This window comes from Felis catus, chromosome E1, assembly GCF_018350175.1.
Source record: "Felis catus isolate Fca126 chromosome E1, F.catus_Fca126_mat1.0, whole genome shotgun sequence".
Lineage (NCBI taxonomy): Eukaryota > Metazoa > Chordata > Mammalia > Carnivora > Felidae > Felis > Felis catus.
This window is the reverse complement of record NC_058381.1, coordinates 45,206,988-45,224,654: the sequence shown is the minus strand read 5'-3', so window position 1 is coordinate 45,224,654 and position 17,667 is coordinate 45,206,988. Positions and strand designations below refer to the sequence as shown.

The following is a 17,667-nucleotide window of genomic DNA, read 5'->3' as shown; positions in this document are numbered from 1 at the left end:
TTCTCTATTAATTTATGGCATTTTAAGACAAAACTGTACTACTAAAAGATTGAGAATGGCTCGCACTGACCCATAAAGTCAGGTTCCCTGGAAGGCATGGTGGCATTTATGTGGCATTCACTTACCATCAAGGGGCAGTGTTTTCCTCAGTTGCTTGGCCTCCTTGTCTGTAAGCTCAATCCCCATGTCTTTTAGAGTATTTTGTAGGCCCCTGGAATCAACCTTTTCTCCTTTGAAAAGACAGAATAGTTACAGGTCAAACTATTAATGGACAATCTGATTATTTAACATGATCTCAACATTTACTTTTGCTGCTCTAGTCCTTTCTCTGATACCAGAATGAAAAGGAAAGATGGAGTGAAAGATTTTCTAATAAAAAGAGTCAAATGCTAAATAAAAAATAGAATTTGTCCCTCGATATTAGCACATGGGATGTATCCCTAACACTGGGAATGATATCACATAGTACAGAAGCAAATCTGGTCATATAATTATCCAGAAATAAGGTCAAGAGACGGTTAGTATGATACAAGACACAATTAACAAAGTGTGACATATTTTGCTTTACTTTGTTAAAACTATGTAATTAGCTGTTGGTAATGGACTTTTATTTCTACAGCTCCACCCTGCTTTTGCTGTGATCATCTAGGTTTGGGTGTATAAATAAGAGCCAGGCACTTTTACTGAAAAAACAGCATCAAAGAATATATGACTTACAATGAAGAAATAGTCCTTTTGTTTTACTTATAAACCCAGATAATGTTAGATTAAGATGTTGATCAGTAGATGCACATATTTATCAAAATGAATACTGAAAGTATGTGAATCTGTAAAGCAGTAGTAGAATTTTGAGAAAATGCTATTAAATTTTTTAGTGTAAATCACAATTTGTTGCAAATCATTTATAACAAATTCTTGCCTGTAAAAGCTTTCACTTCATCCTTCAAAGTTTTCAGAGCAACTGTATTATCAACTGTAACAAAAAAAAACATAACTTGAAGCTCATAAAATGACATAAAATAGCATAAGAACGCTCTCCTCCCCTTCAGATTATAACAGCTGTTACTGGGCATTTTGTTATGCACTTTAAATAGCCATTCAACAAATATTTACTCAGAATATGCTTGAATATAGAACAGAAGAAAAGATTTAAAATATTAAAAATATACTTATTTAAAAAATGTAAATTTGACTTTCTATTTCATAAAATATCAACTCTTGAATTTGATAACAAAAAGATGAGATTCAAAAGCGGCCATTTTGTAAAGGCAAACTTTGTCGTCCTCAGAACTTCACAGACTCTTCTAGTGGCCATGCCACCTGTGTCCAAATACTACATTCTCAACTTCTTTGTCAGTGTTCTTGTCCCATCTACAATCTGGACCTCTTCTGCGTAGAAAGTTCCCTCGTTCCATTCCTTTCATTGCTAACGGTACATAACACCTAAAGCTCAAAATCCAATGGTATCTCACGTGCTCACCACTGACTGGCAGGTTTTCTTTCAGATCTTCAAGTTCCTGGTCTGTGAGCTTGATTCCCATGTCACCTAGAATGGTTTCCAGGTTTTTGATGTCAACTTTCCCTTAATCAGAAAGAGAAAGGCTCGTGAGGGAAATTTAGTGACTCTAAAAAGTTATTTTTAGATTATTTAAAAAAATTTTTTTTAACGTTTATTTATTTTTGAGACAGAGAGAGACAGAGCATGAATGGGAGAGGGTCACAGAGAGAGGGAGACACAGAATCTGAAACAGGCTCCAGGCTCTGAACTGTCAGCACAGAGCCCGACGCGGGGCTCGAACCCACGGACCATGAGATCATGACCTGAGCCGAAGTCCGACACTTAACCGACCAAGCCACCCAGGCGCCCCTTTAGAGTATTTTTTTAAGAGAGTAAGGGTCTTCCTACCAAGACTTGAACCTAAAATTTTATTACCAAAACATGAATACCACAAAGTCCAACTCTGGACAAATATTTATAATAAGGAGTACAGTAACAGAATCAACATGGCATTTAAGGTTAATGGTAAAATATAGTTAGTGTTCTAATGGGAATTTAGGTTTATAGTGACTTTGTGCTCACCTGTAATAGCTTTCATTCCTTCCATCACGTCATGCAGATCAACATTCCCGTTTGCTACAGAAGTCCAAAAGAGACATGTAATCAATGACATGAGCTCAGAAAAAGATACACTTGGTTTATAGAGTATAATAAAGTCCAGCTAAATTTGTCTCACAACATAATTTTAATTGATACTCCTTTAAATCGAAGATCAAGATAAATAGATCCTGAATGCTATCTTTGGTACTCACCATCAACTTGTAGGTCTCCTGACAATCCAGCAAGTTCCTCATCTGTGAGCCCCATTCCCATATTTCCCAAACTAGTATGGAGGTAATTCTTTTTAATCTTCCCATCTTAGGAAAGAGACAGTAAAGCAACATTTGAAAAAAAAAAGTTGTATAATAGGAAAACTTAAAAATGTTTTTTAGGAAAACTATTATTAACTTTAATGACCACATATTATTAAAACAAAAGAAACAAAAGATAAAATATATTTCATGCCTCTGTTATTATTACACTTTGACAAGGCTGAAATCCCAAATAGACTTTTCCACTTAAAGACTCAAATAGAAAGTCAATGGAGTCAGAACTGCATTTCCTTTAGTCTATTCTTGTGGACAAGCCTACAAAGTAAGACAAGGTTAAGGTGCTGGAACAAACAGAACTGCAGACCACTAACTTAATTACTCTGCATAAAAAGTAGGGTTCTTTTTTGTTTACTGGCTTGACTTATTAGTGATTGTTGTAGCTGACCATTGCTTTTCAATAACAACCAGGGTTTTTTGTTTGTTTTTGCCAGGGTTGGTTTTTCTTCTTGAGAAAAAGTTGAAAAAAATCTAAGAAGACAGTGGACTTCCTGCCAAGAGAAAGTGTATATTAACAGCAGGTAAAATGTAGTTATGCTGGAAGAATTATAAATAAAAGCTTATATAGGGCCAAGATTCATGCTTGGATGGTGTATCTGGAGACCTAGATAACATGCCTTATAATTTCGTTTTTTACTTACTTTTGAGAGACTTCATAGCCTTCAGTAGTCTATTACGATATAACTTTCCATTGGCTGTAAGAAAAGTCATAATTCATGTAATGGTAGAATGAATACGAGTTTCAAAAAAATAGCATGAACTGAATAATTTCAGAAGCAGAAAATGCAGTCTTGTATCAACATACAAAAATCAACTGTATTGCTGCTATAGAGTTGCAACAAGCAAATGAAAAGAAAACTTAAGAAAGCAATTTCATTTACAAGAGCATGAAAAGCATAAAATGCCTAAGAATAATTTTAACAAAAGAAGTACAAAACTTATACTCTGGAGACTATAAACCATTATAGAAAGAGATTAAAGAAGACCTAAATAAATGAAAAGACATCCTATGTTTATGGATTGGAAGACGTAATACTGTGAATGTGACAATATTTCCTAAACTGATCCATGGAGTCAATACATTCTTATAAAAAATTCCAGCTGGTTTGTTTGCAGAAACTGATGAGCTGGTCCTAATATTCATATGGTAAAGCTCAGGCTCCAAAAAGCAAAAATAATCTTAAAAAGGAAAAAGAAGTAGGGGACTCACACTTTTCAGTTTAAAAACTACAAAGTGACAGTAATCAAGACAGTGAGGTACTGGCATAAAACTAGATATATAGATTAATGGAATAGAATTTACAATCCAGAAATAAACCTTCCAATGTTTGGTCAGCTGATTTTTGACAAAGGTACTTGCACATTCAATGAAGAAAGAACAGTCTTTTTAATAAATGGTGCTGGGACAACTGGACAGTCACATGCAAAGAGAATATTCTTTTGGATCCCTATCTCACATTTTATACAAAAAGTAACTCAAAATGGATCAAAGACCTAATTGTAAGTGTTAAAACTATAAAAATGTTGAAATAAAACGTAACTGTAAATTTTCTTAACTTTAGATTAGACATTTTTTTAATATATGACACCCAAACACAAGCAACAAAAGAAAAAAGTTATATTATACACTGGACATCATCAAAGTTAAAAATCTTTTGTGCATCAAGGAACACTGTCAAGAAAGTAAAAAGATAATTCACAGAACAGGAGAAAACTTTTGCAATCATGTATCTGATAAGGAACTTATATCTAGAAAATATAAGGGACTTGTATCTAGAATGTATAAAGAACTTCTACGATTCAATAATAAGAAGATAACCAAATTTAAAAACGGATGAGGGTTATGGGAATGGATTTTTCTCCAAAGGAGGTATATGTTTAGCCAATATTCACATGAAAAGATGCTTAACATCATTAGCAATCAGGGTAATGCAAGTCGAAACCAGAATAAGATACCACCTCATACCCACTAGGATATTATCAAAGGACAGAAGTAACAAGTGTTGACCAGGATGCGGAGGAACTGGGACTCTGATACACCGCTGGTGGAAATGGAAAGTAATGCAGCCTCTTTGGAAAACAGCCTGCACTTCCTCAAAAGGTGAAACACAGAATTACCATATGACCCAACAATTTCTCTCTTAGGTATATACCCAAGACAAATGAAAATATATATCCATGTAAAAACTTGTACATGAACGTTCATAGGAGAATTATTCATAATAGCTAAAATGTGGAAACAAAACAAACGCGCATCAACCAATGAATGGATAAATAAAATGTGTTATATCCATAGAATAGCCTATTTTTCAGCAGTGAAAAGAAACAAAGTACAGTTGACTTTAGAAAAACAGAGGTTTGAACTGTGCAGGTCCATTTATACGTGGGTTTTTTTTTTTATAGTATAGCACTGTAAATGTATTTTCTCTTCCTTAGGATTTTCTTAAATTATTTTTTTAATGTTGATTTAGTTTTGAGAGAGAGCTGTCAGCACAGATCCTGATGCAGGGCTCGAACCCACAAACCGTGAGATCATGACCTGAGCTCAAGTCAGACGCTTAACTGACTGAGCCACCCAGGTGCCCACCTTATGATTTTCTTATTAGCATTTTATTTTCTCTGGCTTACCTATTGTAAGAATAGGGTATATAATACATATAACAACAAAATGTATGTTAATTGACTTTATGTTATCAGTTAGGCTTCTGGTCATCAGTAAGCAATTAGTAGTTAAGTTTTTGGAGAGTCAAAAGTTATACACAGATTTTCGACTGCACAGGGAGTCAGTGCTCTTAACCCCTGTGTTGTTCAAGCGTCAACTGTATTAATACATAACAGGACAGAGATAAACCTGGAAAACATTATGTTAAGTGAAACTAGTCACTACGGACCACATATTATATGATTCTATTTATGTGGAATATCCAGAATAGGGCAACTGATGGAGACAGAAAATAGATTAGTGGTTGCCCAGGGCTGAGGGAGATGGAGAAATTGGGAGGTGACTGTTAATAGGTATGGAATATCTTTCTGGGATAATAAAAATGTTCTAAAATTGATTGTTGTGATGAATGTGGTGAATACATTAGAATTCACTTAATTGTATGCTATATTGGGTTACTTGTACAATATGTGGATGATAATTCAGTAGTACCATTATAAATATTTCACTTATGGGGTGCCTGGATGACTCAGGTGGCTAAGCGTCTGACTTCGGCTCAGGTCGTGATCTCGCAGTTTGTGAGTTTGAGCCTCGCGTCAGGCTCTGTGCTGACAACTCAGAGTCTGGAGCCTGCTTCGGATTCTGTGTCTCCCTCTCTCTCTGCCCCTCCCCTGCTCGTGCTCTATCACTCTCTGTCTCTCAAAAATAAATAAACATTGAAAAATTTTTAAAAAATGTTTCACCTAAAATTTTCATCTTTATATAACAGTGAAATTAAGGAAGAGAAGGCTTTTTCAATATGATAAGCTGTTCCCCTTGAGTGGGCCTACTGTATTGTACAAATATCTCTTTCTTTTTAATTCTGACTTTTATTTTTAATTTCTTCCATTGCTCGCTTATCTCTCTCTTTTTCCTTCTTATGGTATAAGCCCTGAAGGGAGACAGTAGACATTTGTTGGCTCTGATGGCAACTTACATCTGAGGAGTTGCTTGGCTTCTAAAATAAACTCTAAACGACACTTACTGTTTTAAGATGTAGCTTACATTTTAGTTTTTTAAAAATGTTCCATCATGTTTGAGAAGAAGTGAAAATTTTCATGCAGATCTGTAAAAATCTAGTTTCCCTGGAAGCTCCCACAGACACTTGTATGACTCACCATCAATTGGCAGTATTTTCAGCAGCTTCTCTAGTTCCTCATCTGTGAGCTCAAGTCCGAGATTTCCCAGAACATTTCTTAGCTCACTAGATTCAATCTTCTCACCTTTGAAAATAAGAAATTTGGTATACATCTTCATTTCAGATAGCAGTAATCATTTCTTTTTTTTTAAGTTTTTAAATGTTTTATCACTTATTTTTGAGAGAGAGAGCGAGTGGGCGAGGGGCAGAGAGAGAGGGAAACACAGAATCTGAAGCAGGCTCCAGGCCCTGAGCTGTCAGCACAGAGCCTGATGCGGGGCTTGAACTCACAAGCTGCGAGATCATGACCTGAGCTGAAGTCGGACGATTAACCGACTGAGCCACCCAGGCACCTCCAGATAATAGTAATTATTTCTAATGAAAAAAGTTATTTTAGGATAATACCATCTCCTTGTTTTCAGACTGAAAACTACAGTAATAAAAACAAACAAACATTTTCAACTACAGAATCAATGTAGATGATAGGTCAAATTTATTTTCTTAATGTGAACAAGAGAGTCTTGTAAAATCAGGACAGAGTACTTTCAGAATGAAATTTGATCTATTAATTAAAAAAATAGATGCTTATATGAATTTTTCTTTGAAAAAGTATTTTAATTTAAAAAATAAGAATTATATGATAAATACAATAAATTCATTACTTCCATCAATTTTAGGCTTCACTCTCTAATTTGCTGTGCCATTCTATACTGTGTTTATTAAACACTGGTGAAGTGAATTACATTATTGGCATAAACAACAGAGATTTTAGAATTTGAAAGCAAGAAATAGTATGGTAATTTCATTGCAAAATCAGATAATTTTATATCAATACATGTAACACTAGAAGCAAATATTTCATTAATAAATATAGAGAAATGTCAGAATTTACAAGTCAGTGATGAAGTACCAGGAAATATTAGCAAAAACCAAAATTTAATGTAGATAATTGGAATCCTAATTTTATAGTAACTTTTCAGTCACCTGTAAAATCTGTGATGTTTTCCATCAGTGTTTCTAGAGGAATTTTCTCATCAACTATAAGAGAAGATAAAATCGCAGTATATTATAGATCCCATATATTATGGATCTCATATATTATATAGACTTCAAATATTACATTCTAGATATAATACAAAAGTTTGTGAGAAAACATGGGAAGAACTGTAACAGTTGCACTTAACTATGTGTCAGGCCCCATCATAATTGCTAATATTTATTTAAACAAATATTTTTGAACACACTTTTTAGATTATTATTCTACTCCACTTTTATTCTAAGACAAGCATGAATAACAAGAAAATTCTAAACATGAAAACCACGCAATCGCAATGGTGCGGTTTGGCCTATAATATCTCAAATTTATTTGTGTTAGTAAGGGGAAGTTACTTAGAAGTGAATGTGTCTAAAGAATCTGCATTCTTGTATTCAAAACTGGAAAGACTCAACTACAAACATGATACTTACAGAGAACATAAAAGTCATACATATCACACATACAGAAAACTGGTTTAATTTTGACTTTGTTAACTGGATACTCATAAACTCAAATGACATTCTCTGTGTTTTAGTCATTGATATGGTGTCTCACACTGCTCTTGGGCCTTCCCTTCTCCCTATGAAAAAGGGCATTTCCCTGCCCCCCCCCCCCAAGTTTCTTGTAACTAACCTCTCTCCGGGGTTAACTAGTATATATGATAATATGCTTACCACCAACATGCATGTTTTCAGCCAGATCTTTAAGTTCCGTATCTGCAAGCTTTATCCCCAGGTTGTTCAGAACAGTGCCCAGGTTGTTCATATTGACCTTCCCACCTAAGAAAAGTGACAGTCCATAAAGAATATTAAATGACTTCAAAAGAGAAGTTCTTACACTTTTTTGATACACATATCCCATTGTGAATTTCTTGAGCAGTAGATCATTATTCACAAAATTTGCTTTGGACCAAACAGAAAATGTTTGCTCTAAAGTGAAAAAAATAAATTAATGTTCAACAATTTTAGCACAGAGACAAAATATTTTAAGCAGTCAATTACAAATTTAGCACTATGGCTACTTCCCTTGAGACTTGTCTTGGGGACCAGCCTACAGAAACACAAGGTTTTAAATAGCATTTAATGCTGAAATCAGTTTGAGAATTAGGTACAGAAATATGGGCTCAGAGTACAGAAAAGTCTCTCAAGAAATGGATGAAAAAGGGAAGAAAGAGATTGAGTTGTGGCCAAAAAAGGGTGTGGAGAGTTCTAGTTTGCTTATTTTATAGGATGGTGTATGTTGAACATGTAAATGGGCTGAAGAGGTTGAAAATGGCCAGTGGGGCAAGGTCTTAAAAGATATGGGAGACAGTGGAGTCAAGGGCATCCTGGTAAGCTTTGAGGAGGAAGAGGGACTTCTCACTCATCCTTTATACTAACATGGGTGTGCTTAAAGATACCTGAATAGGGAGGGATTGAAGATGTAAAGCTGAGGGCTATCACTCTTGCCAGCCTCAATTTTCTTAATGAATTAAAAAAAAAAATCTGGTTGAAAAAATGGTGTTCAATGAATGCTTAGGGAATTCTGGTACTGGAGGCAAACATTATTTAGTTCTAAACAATAGTAGGTTGACTTTTGATGAATGAACTTCCAATTTAGTTTTTTCTATTTATTAAGTTCTCTGAATCACTGCTAATCATTTATATTTTTTCCCATGTAAACATGAAATTTGATATTTCTCTTCCTGAAAATTTCGAAAATGACAAGAAAGTGTGGTGCTTTACTTCCAAGATAGAACATCAGATTCAACTGCTAAAATAAAGATTGAGGTCCAAAAAAGCATACATTTGCAATCAGTACATATGACAGATGGCAGCATTCAAATTCACATCTTGGAAACAGTATAAAATGAAGATCTCATATTCATTTGTATTCTTATTATGTTTCTCACTCACCTTTAAGGGACTTCACACCATCTAGCAACCTGTTCTTAAAGACCTTGTTATCATCTATAAAAAAGAACACAATTAAGGTCATAGAGAAATGATGTGGCTATTCACTAAAACTTTAGTAAAACTGAGATTTTCATGATTTGCCCTAGAAACTTCCCTCATTAAAATAAAGTTTGAGAGAAAATTAGGGAAAGTTTATAATACGGTAAGTCTATCTAAAATTTAGCATAGAAGACACTCTATAACATGCACAGCTTTTTTGGAAAATATCACCCCTGACCTTTTATCCCCTTCTAGTCTAACACCACTTCTTTCCCTTGGTTGCTTCCCACAATTGCCTATACGTATCTAAAAAGGTAAGGGTAGCCTCAGAAATGTAGTCCCCTTGATGGCATGAGTCAGCATCATGGGGATGATTATTCCAAAACAGAGAGTTAAACTGCATAGATGGAAATTTCCCTCTAGAATGAGTGAACATTTAAATTATTTTGTTTGGCATTTGTTTGTTTATTTACTGTTGCATCTTAGCAAATGGGGATAGTTTGAGTTTCTAAAAAAAAAAAAAAAGCTTAAGAGGAGACAAAACAAACACGGGGTAAAAAAGCCAGGCAAACCAAGAAACAGACTCCTAACCATAGGGAACAAACTGATGGTCACCAGAGGGGAAATGGTGAGGGAAGGGTGACACAGGTGATGGGGAGGAAGGAGGGCACTTGTGATGAGCACAGGGTGATGTGTGGATGTGTTGAATCACCAAATTGTACACCTGAAACTAGTATTACACTGTATGTTAACTAACTGGAATTTAAATTAAAAAATCTTTAAAAGCTTCAAAGAAGACTTTAAGGTCACATCAGTATATAAATGCCTACCATTGAAAGGCAGATTTTTCAGCAGCTTCAAACGTCCCTTATCTGTGAACTCTATTCCCATGTTTTTCAGAATAGCTTTCACATCTTTGACATCAACCTCCCCTCCTTAAAAAAATAGACATCATTACGTATACGAATTTAAAGGATCATCTAATGACTCCAAACAGGGAACGTTAATCTACGGCTATGTAGATTAAATCGGTACAGAATAAAGAGCATAGGCCAATGAGACCTCTCCAAATATACTAACGATGACTTTCACAGAAAAAGAATTTGATCTCTAAGTGCTAATAAAAGAAGTCACAGTCACAATGACAATGGCAAGGCAACTCTGAACCCTGTGAGATTTACATTATGTATCTGCTATTCAATTGGAATATTATAAATTACTTATTCAAATAAATGTATAAAATAAGGTAAGATCTGTTAGTCTCATTTTTTGTCAGTTATCTGTAGTCTTTATCAAAATTTTACTTCATATATTATTTCACTAGTACAGAGTTTGGCCATTCTAAAAGAGAGAAGAGCAAAATATACAAATAAAAAATATACCAGAAAACAAATGATTTGCTAGTAATTTAATGAACAAAGAAATAAATGCCATAACTAATATGGCAATTGAGGACTAATGATGAAATATAATTATTATAAATACTAAGTGTTTTAGATTCTTAATTTCTCTCTTACCTGTAGTAGCTTTTACTCCATCCATCACCTCTTTCAGACCAACCATTCCATTAGCTACAAGAAAAGGCACAATGAAAATAATGTCAGAAGCCCAGAAGACAAATTTAAGACATATATTTTAAGGAAACAATTCCATTAAAAATTCCTTACATCTTCATTTTACCTGAGACCATTTAGAAAATGCCTGGATCTCAGGGAGTTAAGATGATCTCCATTAATACAAAGGTCTCTTGTATACTAGAAACTGGGTCAGGAAAAGTGTGCTCTTCCTAGTATTTTGGATGCCATTATAAGCCATAGCTGAAGATACTATTGGAGTTGGCCAGGTATTCTGGTAACTTTACCTCATGTACCCACAAACAGCTGAGGAAGGGACCACTAATCCAGCTTGGTATGTTCTAAGATTGCTTCCTGCAGGAGATGTGTGTGAACTACATTAATGTATCAGAGCAGTTGATATGAAATATGGAAGGATGGAAGAGACTTCACATGGAGGAGAAGTTGAGAAAAATGTCCAGGGACATCATGCTATGTGTGTGAAACTACAAGCAGCTCAACGTGGCTTGAACAGTAGAAAAATGAGAGAAGATATGTCCGCACAGGCAGATGGAGCTTGAAGGTCTCATGCACTATGATAAAAATCTCGGAACACATTTTCGAGTGAAGATTTCATTAGACAGGAGGATAGATAGAAGAATGGCTTGTTGACTTCTCTATAAATAGATTTTCATATCCCTATTATTTTGCTTTCTTATTATTTAGACTATTAGAGTCCTGACAGCACCCTCTGCAGTTTTTGGTATATTTACGGAAAGGTGATGCTGTTTTAGGTTAATTGTAATGAAGATCTAAGATTTATTCTGACTTTAAAATTGGGCTCTCCTCCAAGTATCCATCAATAGATGAATGGATAAAGACATAGCACATATGTATGTGTGTGTCTACGTGTGTGCGTGTGCGTGTGTGTGTGTGTGTGTGTGTGTGTGTGTGTGTGTGTGTGATGGAGTATTATTCAGCCTTAAAAAAGAATGGAATCTTGCCATTTGCAACAACATGGATGGAGCTAAAGAGTATAATGCTAAGAGAAATGTTAAAGACAAATACTATATGATTTCACTCATATGTGAAATTTAAGAAACAAAATGAGTAAACAAAGAAAAAAAAAAGAAGAGAGAGACAAACCAAGAAGTAGACTCTTAACTATAGAGAACAAACTGGTAGTTACCAGAGGGGAGGTGGGTGGGGAAATGGGTGAAACAGGTGATGGGGACGAAAGAGTATGCTTATCACATATATATAGAATTGTTGATATATTGTATACCTGAAATAATATAATTTTTTATGTTAACTATATTGGAATTAAAATTAAAGACTTAAGTAAAAAAAATAAAATTGGGCTCTCCTCCAAGCTTTCTAACATGTATCTGTCAATTAAATCTATTTTCAAACATATCAGATATAAAAGAAAAATTAAAAAATGGCCTGAGGACATCTGTAGTGTTCACCATCAACTTGTAGATTTTTTGACAGCTTTGCAAGTTCCTCTTCCGTGAGCTCAAGTCCCAATTTCTTAAGGGTGTTGTCCAGGTTATTTACATGAACCTTTCCCCCTTAGGAAAGACAGAAGGGAGGAACATGAAAAAAAAAGTGTATTATGCCAAAATTCTGCATGCATATCAACTTTCTATTTATTTACTTATTATGTTTGTTTGTTTAAGGTGAAGTGATTTTTTCGTGCATGGAGAAGGGGTGTACAGAGTTGAAAAAAAATGCAAGTTCCATATGGAACTTCCTACAAGATAAAATATACACTGTTATCAGTTAAAATGTGGGTAGACTGCAAGAATCATAAATAAGGAATGATACCAAAGTGAGGAGCCAGGATTCATAATTGGAATAAAAGTGTCAAGTTGGGGAATGTCAGACAGTATGACTTTTAATTGGGTCTTACTCACCATTGAGAGATTTCACACCCTTTAGCAACCTGTTGTGATACACCTTTCCAGCAGCTGTAAGAAAAGCCATAATTCATGCAATGGGGAAATTAACATGAAATCACAAAAATGGTGTGAAATAAATAATAATTTAAATAAATAATTTCAAAAATAACATTTTAAGAAGAGTTGTCTCTAATTTTTAGTTTATTTCATCTAATATAATGAAGTTTGGAAACAGAAACCTCTCTTCTTGTGACAAACCTCTATTCCAGTACCTGAGGAAGTCTCCTTGCTCAAACATGAGTATAGCTTCCCTTTGCTTTTAAATTTCTGCTTCCCATCTTTATTTTTTTGTCATGGATCTCCAATCTTTCTTTTTTTTTTTTCTCTTCTCATGATATGAACAAATTAGTAGCTTGATAGGTAACAATATGTTTAGCTGTTAATGTCAACTCTTGTCTAAAGGGTTATTTAACTTCCAATATAAATTCTAAGCGACAGTGACAGGTTGCTATATACTTAGAACTCAATTTAATATTTTTTCTTTTATACTCTTGGAGAAAAATAAATAGAAACAAAGTTGGAAATATTTACACAGACCTAAAGACCAACAAAAGACCTCCATGACACCTCTATCAATCTCACCGTCAATTGGCAGTGTTTTCAGTAGCTTCTCTTTTTCTTGATCTGTGAGCTCAATCCCCAGGCTTCCCAGGAAAATTTTCAGGTCATTAGAATCAACCTTCTCATCTTTTAAGAGAGGGAACAATAGACATATAAGCTTTTGGAACTCTGGTATTATATCAAGTTGTAAAATATGTTCTATGAAGTTTAATGATACCCTAATATCAAGATGAGGTGTTAGGCGAAGATGTTCTCAATTGCAGAACCCTTGAGCATATCTTATGGTAATAAAGCATATCTTTATGAGCATATCTTATGGTATCTTATGGTAATAAAATACCACATTTATTATAAATTAAAGACCATTTTTCCTAAAGCTGGAAAAACTTTCAGAATAAAATCTGATGAGTGAATTAAGATAACGCAGATTCTTATATAAATTATTCTTCAAAAATATTTGCTTTGGTAAGAATTATTGATGATATCAGGAATACATTATCTTGATCATTTCTAAGCTTCACCATGCCATTTTCTATACATTTCTAGATATTTTTCATTTAAACATTTGTGACCCGAAGCATATTACTTGCACAAGTAACAGAAAACTTAGGATTTAAAATTGACATATAGTCTTGTATCCTAGTGTAGAAACTTCCCTAATGTCAATCCATGATTCATATATTTAAAAATAAAACATCAGAATTTATAAGATACCAGAAATACCACTGAAAAAAACTATTATAAAGGACCGAAACCCTAGATTTACATCAACTTTTCATTTACCTGTAAAAGTTTGGAGTTCCTTCATTGGTGTTTTAGGAGAAGTCCTCCTATCAACTGCAGAAGAAAATTAAAGTCATAATGAGATATAAAAGACTCATGAAATATCGTGAAAAACAATGTGGGGGTAAATATAATAAATCCTACCTTACTATGTGCCAGGCATTATCTTAAGTACTTTATATATGCTTACTTAAGAACTATTTACTGAAGAATATCTTTCTAGGCTATTAATTTATTCAGTTTTCATTGTCTTCATTAATACTATAAAGAAAAGCCTAAACATAAAAACATGCCATTTCAAAAATATTAATTTTACTTATAGTCCTATACTATTTCAAAGCTATATGCATTAGTAATGGGAAGAAATTCAGAAGGACCGTCATCTAAGTGGCCTGCATATTTCTTTTTAAAATGTGGAAGACTTTCTTCTAGTGACCATAATATGGATAAAGAACATAAAAGACATTTATACAAAGGGCAATGTTTTCACGGTGACTTGGTAGCTGGCTGCTTATATGCTGTTTACATGCTTTGCCCATATTTATAGCTTCTTACTATCAGTGTAGGTTACCATTCCTAAGGGCCCTTTCCCCCGCAACCTTTATTGTCCAAGCTCTCCCAACATGGAACTATGGTATCTGGAAACTTGCTCACCATCACCAGGGAGATTTTGAGTCAGAGCCTCAAGTTCCTTATCTGAGAGCTTGATTCCCATATTATCCAGTATTGCGTTCAAGTCGTTGACATTGACTTTCCCATCTAAGGAAAGAGAGTCCATGAAGAAAATTATGTAACTTCAAAAAAGAGGTTCATAAACCTTTTAGAGACACATGCCCTGTTGTGAATTGCATGAGCTATATGCTAGTGTTCACAAAGATTACATATCATTTCGGGGGGGGGGTCACATATTCTCTAAAGCCTATTCACAGACCCCCCTTAGTAGTAAGGTTAATAATCTTTGTTCTAAAATGTGAAAAAAAAAAACACCAATTTTAGAACAAGAGACTAAGGACCTTATTATGCCTATAGAGAAAGTCAACTATGACATTAGAATGAAGGTCACTTCTCGTGAGATTTGTCTTGGGGATCAGACTATAAAATACAAAGTTTTAAATACCATTGAATAAATGCTAAGTGAATTCTAGTTCTGAAGGCAAACATTTTTTACTTCTAAACAATAGGTTTTGATAACTGAATTCCCAGTTTAGTATTTATCTGCAGCTGATTAAATTCCCTGAATCAGTGCTAATCTTGTCTGTCACATTTTGCTATGCAAACTTGAAATCTGGTATTTTTTCTCTTGAAAAGTTTGGAAGAATTTTGAGAAGGTAGAAGGCTTTCTTCCTAGATATAAAGTAAAAGATCAGCAGCTAACGTGAAGCTTGATCTTCAGTGGGAGCATAAATTTGCAATCGGTATATATGATCAGTATAGCAGCAACCACTAATACCTTGGAAACAGTATAAAAGCAAGGATCCCATATTGGTCTGCACTCTCATTATGCTGCTCACGTACCTTTTAGAGACATCACAACTTCTAGCAACCTGTTTTGAAAGATCTTGTCATCATCTATAAGAAAAGGCAGAATTTAAGTCACAGAGAAATGTGGAAAATCACAGAGAAATTAGGAAAAATGACTTTTCGAGAGTTTTCTCTTATTTTAATAAAATTTGAGAGAAAATTGGGTGAAATTTAGCACATCATGCACACCTCTGTTCTTCTTCCCAATCCTGCCTTTATTCACTTCCAATTATTAATCCTTTCTTCTTTCACAAATCCCAGTTTAACCTTTGTTTTTTCCTTTTTTGTTTTTCCCTATTGATAAAAAGACCCATCATAATGGAAATGCTGCTTCCTAATCTAAAAGTAAAACCACTTAGGGATTCATTTCAGGTATAAGTGGACAATCTAAAAAAAATTTTTTTTGAAATGGATTTTCTATTTCCTAGAACTTAAGAAATGGAGATAATTTTAGAGCTTCTCGCAGACACAGAAATCTAAAACTTCTTTTTGGGGAATTAAGCATCCAACTCTTGGTTTTGGCTCAGGTCATACCTCACGGGTTGTGAGATCGAGCTCTGAGTCCGGCTCTGTGCTGACAGTACAGAGCCTGCTTGGGATTCTTTCACTCTCCCTCTCTCTCTGCTCTTCCCCAACTCACACATGCTCTCACCCTCTCAATATGAATAAACTTAAAAAAAAAAAAACCTCTCTTTGAATACATCAATATTTAAAATGCTTACCCTTAAAAGGAAGAGTTTTCACCAGCTCCAAGCATTCTTTACCTTTGAGCTCGATCCCCATGTTTCCCAGAACAGCTTTAACGCTATTGACATCAACATTTTCTCCTTAATAAAAAGATTAAAACAATGACATACATGGAATTTAAGTACAATCAAATTATTGCAAATAATTAAACTAAATTATGATGCTAAAACAATAGGATTATGAGCTGGGGAAGGTAATGATCACTGAGCTCTGTCCAAATACATGGAGATAATGTCACTTATGGAAACATAATTGGCTTTTTTTTTTAAGTTTGTTTTTGAGACAGAGAGAGACAGAGCATGGATGGGGGAGGGGCAGAGAGAGAGGGAGACACAGAATCAGAAGCAGGCTCCAGGCTCTGAGCCATCAGCCCAGAGCCCGATGCAGGGCTCGAACTCATGGACCGTGATCGTGACCTGAGCTGAAGTTGGACACTTAACCAACTGAGCCACCCAGGCGCCCCAGCTTTCTAAAGGCTAATAAGAGATGGCACTCTCACTCTTAAATACTGAGAACAATACTCAGGGGTGATCGGGGTAGGGGAGAGGGGAAAGTGGGTGATGGGCATTGAAGAGGGCACCTCTTGGGATGAGCACTGGGTGTTGTATGGAAACCAATTTGACAATAAATTATACTTAATAAAAAAACAAGAGAGAGAGAGAGATGGAACTCTCAACGGTGGTCATGAGAATGTATCCATAGGAGTTCCAACTATGGAGAACATAATTAACCAAGGGCCCCATCTTCTGCTTTGAAATTAACCTGTGTTTTTTTGCACTAATGCCATATGTATCATTGGCACTGGCCAATCACAAGTGCAGCCAAGATACTAGGGGAGCCCTGTTCCTGGAAGATACAGGTTGGTGATTTTAACTAGAGGATTCTTGAAAGCACTTTCGCCAGGCCCTCCTCAGACTGCATGACAATCTAGGATGCTTCCGCCCAAACATTTCTTCCTCTTTCCTTCACCTGGTGACAGATTTGCCCTGCAGTCTGACAGCCTCCCAGCCTTTCAGGCATCCTCCTTATTTTCTCTTACGCAGGCATTTCCCCTAATAATGTCCTGGCATGTTTAACCCTGCCCCGGCTTTTGCTTCTTGGGAGGCTTGGACTAACATACTCAAAATGACAATGACACAAAGTGGGTATTATAGATCTCTTTTGTCAACTTTCAAGCTGCAGATGGCTCATCTTCATAATTCTACTGACATGAAGAATGTATCACCTCTCCTTTAAGTAACTACCAGGGTCTTTTCCAAAGATTCATTTCACCTTTTATTGTACATTTTGGCTGTCTTAAAA

At 35.0% G+C, this 17,667-nt stretch overlaps 1 protein-coding gene across 49 annotated transcripts in view; it reads right to left on the bottom strand.

The window, feature by feature from the left end:
* Positions 1 to 17,667, bottom strand: part of EFCAB3 (EF-hand calcium binding domain 3) — a 460,207-nt gene that overhangs the window by 209,343 nt on the left and 233,197 nt on the right. For 46 of the 49 annotated variants that reach the window (XM_045044749.1, XM_045044748.1, XM_045044746.1 and 43 more), the window contains 19 exons: positions 16,341 to 16,445; positions 15,613 to 15,666; positions 14,752 to 14,856; positions 14,098 to 14,151; positions 13,336 to 13,440; positions 12,709 to 12,762; positions 12,259 to 12,363; positions 10,754 to 10,807; positions 10,067 to 10,171; positions 9,198 to 9,251; positions 7,977 to 8,081; positions 7,251 to 7,304; positions 6,247 to 6,351; positions 3,069 to 3,122; positions 2,311 to 2,415; positions 2,081 to 2,134; positions 1,481 to 1,582; positions 920 to 973; positions 126 to 230 (listed from right to left, as the gene is read on the bottom strand). In XM_045044749.1, the coding sequence (XP_044900684.1) occupies positions 126 to 230; positions 920 to 973; positions 1,481 to 1,582; positions 2,081 to 2,134; positions 2,311 to 2,415; positions 3,069 to 3,122; positions 6,247 to 6,351; positions 7,251 to 7,304; positions 7,977 to 8,081; positions 9,198 to 9,251; positions 10,067 to 10,171; positions 10,754 to 10,807; positions 12,259 to 12,363; positions 12,709 to 12,762; positions 13,336 to 13,440; positions 14,098 to 14,151; positions 14,752 to 14,856; positions 15,613 to 15,666; positions 16,341 to 16,445 (1,533 nt within the window). The remainder of the gene's footprint in view (positions 1 to 125; positions 231 to 919; positions 974 to 1,480; positions 1,583 to 2,080; positions 2,135 to 2,310; positions 2,416 to 3,068; positions 3,123 to 6,246; positions 6,352 to 7,250; positions 7,305 to 7,976; positions 8,082 to 9,197; positions 9,252 to 10,066; positions 10,172 to 10,753; positions 10,808 to 12,258; positions 12,364 to 12,708; positions 12,763 to 13,335; positions 13,441 to 14,097; positions 14,152 to 14,751; positions 14,857 to 15,612; positions 15,667 to 16,340; positions 16,446 to 17,667) is intronic. The other 3 variants (XM_045044758.1, XM_045044772.1, XM_045044774.1) reach the window with 3 other exon arrangements.